At 38.8% G+C, this 5510-nt stretch overlaps 1 protein-coding gene across 1 annotated transcript; it reads right to left on the reverse strand.

Moving 5' to 3' along the window:
* Window positions 1–686: 686 nt before the first annotated feature.
* LOC109443306 (olfactory receptor 8A1-like) lies at window positions 687–1622 on the reverse strand. Its single transcript, XM_019723569.3, has one exon. The coding sequence runs from the start codon at window positions 1614–1616 to the stop codon at window positions 687–689; it is 930 nt and encodes a 309-aa protein (XP_019579128.3). The 5' UTR covers window positions 1617–1622.
* Between the last annotated feature and the right edge of the window lie 3888 nt (window positions 1623–5510).

Genomic DNA, 5510 nt, shown 5'->3' on the forward strand with positions numbered 1-5510 from the left:
ATCTATGTGACCAAACCATCTTTCCATACCTGTGAAATGAGGGTAATTATCATACCTATCTGTTGTGCAGTATAATTGAAATAATGCATATAAAGCATTTAGAAGAGTTATATGACTCAGAATAAACACCCAAAACTATGTTAGCAGCCAGTATTATTCTTATGGTAACTAAGGATATGACATAAACGGATCAGTAGAAGTTCTTGGGCAGGAATAAGTAGAGATGAGTGAAAGAGATGAAAGAAAGAGTCAAGATGAGAAAGGGGCTGTGTATCACTCTTGGTGACTTTCAGAGTCACTAACTTTGCCTTGTGCATGCCCAAATAAAAAAAAGTAAGAGTTGAGTTGAGTAATATTTTCTATCTAAAGGTAATAAAACAATGAATGACTCAAACTCAATGCTGGAAGTTTAAAATTTATGTTAAATTACAATTAAAATAGTAAATGTTTACCAAAGTGCTCAGGATATAGAAAATGGATCCCAAGAGAATGAAAATATGAACTTGAAATCAGCTGGCTTCAAACAGCAACGAAGTAGAGAGAGGAAACGAAGTGGGAAGAAGGAGGCATTCACTGAACCATGTAGAGCAGTGATTTTCTGCCATTGTGGCTGGGTATGCAGAGGACTTCAGCTGGAATGTATAACAACTTACTCATAAAATTGAGCAAGAATAATAACTTCTGCATCAAAACATTTTTCTCCTCAGGGTTTTCTGCATGGCAGCCTTTACCTCCTTATTCCTCAAGCTGTAGATGAGGGGGTTCAGCATGGGGATCACTGTGGTGTAGAACACGGAGGCCACGTTCTCCTGGGCCAGGGAACTGGCTGTGGAGGGTTTTAAGTACATGAATGAAGCTGATCCATAAAATAATCCCACAGCGGCAAAGTGGGAGCTGCAGGTGCTGAAGGCTTTGGACCGTCCCTCTCTGGTGCTGATGTGTAGGATGGTGGAGAAGATGAAGGCGTAGGAAACAATGACTGTTAAGCTGGAGACTATGATGTTAAATCCAGCCAAAAAGAAGATGGTTATCTCAATATCACGGGTGCTAGAGCAGGAGAGCTTCATGAGAGGGAGGATGTCACAGAAGTAATGACTGATGAAAATCTCACAATAGGGCAGTTTTAACATGAGGCTAATCTCAATAGTTGAGCCAATGAGGCCCATGAGGTAGACCACAGCCACCAGCAGAGAGCAGACAAGATGAGACATGGTGACGTTGTAAAGCAAAGGGTTACAGATGGCGACATAGCGGTCGTAGGCCATCACTGTGAGCATGTAACCCTCAGCAATGACAAACACGAGGAAGAAGTAGAGCTGTGACATGCATCCGGCATAGGAGATGATGTTCTTCTCTGACACGAAGTTCACCAGCATTTTAGGGGTAATGACAGAGGAGTAGCAGAAATCCAGAAGTGACAGATTGCCGAGGAAGTAGTACATGGGGGTGTGAAGCTGAGCATTCACACAAATCAGTGTTATCATGCCCAGGTTCCCTATCATGGTGACCAAGTAGATCCCCAGGAAGAGGAGGAAGAGGGGGAGCTGGAGCTCTGGCTGATTTGTTAATCCCCCAAGAATGAACTCTGTCACTGTAGAGTGATTTTCTGTCGCCATCCTCCTTTGGGAGCCCTGTGGGGATAAGAGAGAAGAACCTATGAAAGGCTACATCTGAGCCTTTGTGGTGAAGCTAGGGACCCACATCTGTTCCTTACTGAGTGACCTCGACCTCTTTCCTGACTGGGTCTGTACTCCCTCTAATGATTTCTAGGATTCAGACAATTTTGCTGTGATTCAGAGGAAATGAAGGGTGAGAAACCCACTCTCCCCCAGAGCCTTACCATCCTCATGTTCCTCAGTTACCCTACAGGTGAATACAAGTGTGTTTTACTTAAAGGTTTCGAGTTGACTTTTGTCCCAGTAAGAGACTGTCCCTTGTCATCTAGGCAATCCCAAAATATTACCATGAAATGAAACGTGTAGCAAGGTTATTTCAATACCAGATAGTATAGTCCAGTAGTTAAAGCCCTACGAATTACTGGGTGACAAATCAATGTCCACATTTGAGAATAAATGGAATTATAATATCAATTCACAATTTTATTCCATGATTAAAACACATGGAAATATTTTCCAAACATTCTCTTGCTATACAGATGTGAATTTTCATTAGGCATCTGGAATTTGTTCTAATTTTTTTTGAGCTTGTGATTTTAGGATAGTTATTCTTAGTTTTAGTTATACTAGGAATCACCTGAAGAGTTTTTAAAAAATATCGATGTCAGGTTCCTCCTATAGTAATTCTGATTGATTGATCTGTGGTATTTCTGGGCATTGAGCTCTGTGTTTCTGGGCAGGTGGTAAAGTTCAGCCAGAGACAGTAAAGGTTTTGCTTTCTTTATAATTTTGTGTTTATTGGAACTAGAGCAATTTTGTGACTTGAAAATTTGGCATTAAATGCAGTTTATCCTGAGGAAATTAAAGACACTGAGGAACAGTTTGAGGTTGATTGCTCTCCATGTGCTGAGTAACCTCAGGAAGATTCAGGTTGAATCAGGATGTGGAGTAAGTAGGTGGAATTAGAAATAGAATGTATTGCAATATGCAAATGATTTAAGTGGGAAATGGATATTTTCCCTTATGCCCCCTCTTTGCATACCCTTAAATGCTGGTATCCTTTGTGGTCACTTTATCTTTGGCCACTTTCTCTCTTTACACCAACTGTATCTTCTGAATCATCACAGTCTCTCTCATTGTTTCACCATATTTCTGTTTCTATGCCTTTGATTTCCAAATTACTACTTATTGTTTGGCTGTTTTTAATGTCAACTTATGACCAATGCAAAAACAATTTGTAGCTGATGGTAATTATACACAGATACCCAAGAGACTCCCTGATGGGAATCTTGCTGCAGCTAAGTCAAATGACACTTAAATGTTGGTGTTGAGAAGCAACTGCTATTCCTGGGTGTTGCGTTGTCTTTGATGATTTTCCTTCATTTGTCTTTTCTACCTGATGAGGAATAAAAAAAGGAAGACAACATAATTTATAAAGCAGATAGTATTTTGCTTCTGATAATTTGCTTAAGTAATTGGCTAAAAGTAATTTAATAGTTTGTGTTGACTAATTGTCTAGTAGTGAGCAAGAGCTTCTGAGATCACTTGCCTGACATAGGTTGAACTTTCTCAAGTTTTCAACAAAGTTGGTCATTAGATGAATGACCTTAAAAGTTATTCTTTGGCATCCAAATGGGGAATGAAGACGTTAAATTGTCACTATTTGCAGATGACATGATGCTGCATATAGAAAACCCTAAAGACTCCACCAAAAAGCTATGAGAAACAATCAACGAATACAGTCAAGTTGCTGGCTACAAAATCAACGTACAAAAGTCCATTGCATTCCTGTATACTAACAACGAAATCTCAGAAAAAGAAATTAAAAAAATAATTTCTTTTGCAATTGCAGCAAAAAGAATAAAATACCTACAAGTAAACTTAACCAAGGATGTGAAAGACCTATATGCTGAAAACTACAAGACATTTTTTTAAAAAATTGAAGAAGACACAAAGAAATGGAAAAATATTCCATGCTCATGGATTGGAAGAATCAACATAGTTGTAAGGGCGATATTACCTAAAGCAATATACAGATTTACTGCAATCCCCATCAAAATCCCAATGGCATTTTTTAAAAAATAGAACAAAAAATCATCAGATTTGTTTGGAACCACAAAAGACCCCGAATAGCCAAAGCAATCTTAAGAAAAAAGAACAACGCTGGAGGTATAACACTCCCTCACTTTAGCTTGTACTACAGGGCTACAATAATCAAAACTGCATGGTATTGGCAGAAAAACAGATACGTAGACCAATGGAATAGAATTGAGAACTCAGAAATAAAACCACATAAATATGGACAGATAATTTTTTTTTTTAATTAGTTTCAGGTGCACAAGACAAAGCAAAACTTAGACGTTTATCATTTATATCCCTCACACTGTGTGAACCCCCCTCCCCCCATCCACTATCCCTCTGTACGTTCCCAAAACCTCTCACCTTCCCCTTATCCCCACCCCCCGCCCCTCTAGCAACCCTCTGTTTTTCCTCCATGTTTCCAAAACTGTTTCTGATTAGTTCATTCATGGACAGATAATTTTTGACAAAGAAGCAAAAACATACAATGGAGAAAACACAGCCTCTTCAATAAATGGTGCTGGGAGAATTGGATAGCCACGTGCAAAAGAATGAAACTGGACTGCTATCTGTCACCATGTACCAAAATTAATTCAAAATGGATCAAAGACTTAAGCATAAGACCTGACACAATAAACGGCATAGAAGAAAACATAGGTACTAAACTTATGGACCTTGGGTTCAAAGAGCATTTTATGAATTTGACTCCAACGACAAGGGAATTAAAGCTGAAATAAATGAATGGGAGTATAGGAAACTTAAAAGCTACTGCACAACAAAAGAAACCATTGACAAAATAAAGAGGCCACCAACTGAATGGGAGAAGATTTTTGCAAACAGTGCCTCCAATGAGGGGCTAATATCCAAAATATATAAGGAACTCATGAAACTCAACAACAAAAAAACAAACGACCCAATTGAAAAATGGGCAGACGACCTGAAGAGACATTTCGCCAAAGAGGACATACAAATGGCAAATAGACATATGAAAAAATGCTCAGCATCACTAATCATGAGAGAAATGCAAGTAAAAACCACAATGAGATATCACTTCACCCCTGTCAGAATGGCTATCATCAACAAGACAAATAGTAACAAGTGTTGGGAAGGCTGTGGAGAAAAAGGAACCCTCATACACTGTTGGTGGGAATGCAGACTGGTGCAGCCGTTATGGAAGGCAGTGTGGGGGTTCCTCAAAAAATTACGAATAGAATTACCATATGACCCAGCAGTCCCTCTCCTGAGTATCTACCCAAAAAATCTGAAAACATTTATACATAAAGACACGTGTGCACCAATGTTCATTGCAGCTTTGTTTACAGTGGCCAAGACATGGAAACAACCAAAATGTCCTTCGATAGATGAATGGATAAAGAAGTTGTGGTATATATACACAATGGAATACTAATCGGCGGTAAGAAAACCTGATATAGGACCATTTGTGACAACATGGATGGATTTTGAGACTGTAATGCTGAGCGAAACAAGTCAGACAGAAAAAGCAGAGAATCATGTGATTTCACTGACATGTGGTATATAAACCAAAAACAGCAAAAGAATAAGAGAAACAAATGAGAAACAGAAACTCATAGACACAGACAATAGTTTAGTGGTTACCAGAGGGTAAGGGGGTGGGGGGTGGGAGATGAGGGTAAGGGGTATCAAATATATGGAGATGGAAGGAGAACTGACTCTGGGTGGTGAACACACAATGGGATTTATAGATGATGTAATACAGAATTGTACACCTGAAATCTATGCAATTTTACTAACAATTGTCACCCCAATACATTTAAAAAATAAATTTAAAAAAAG

The sequence above is a fragment of the Rhinolophus sinicus genome, chromosome 9, assembly GCF_057876585.1.
Source record: "Rhinolophus sinicus isolate RSI-liver-muscle chromosome 9, RSI-T2T, whole genome shotgun sequence".
In the NCBI taxonomy this organism is placed as follows: domain Eukaryota; kingdom Metazoa; phylum Chordata; class Mammalia; order Chiroptera; family Rhinolophidae; genus Rhinolophus; species Rhinolophus sinicus.

Bases quoted from the DNA above. Each gene is read 5' to 3' on its own strand.
- LOC109443306 (XM_019723569.3), bottom strand. From the start codon at position 1,616: ATGGCGACAGAAAATCACTCTACAGTGACAGAGTTCATTCTTGGGGGA.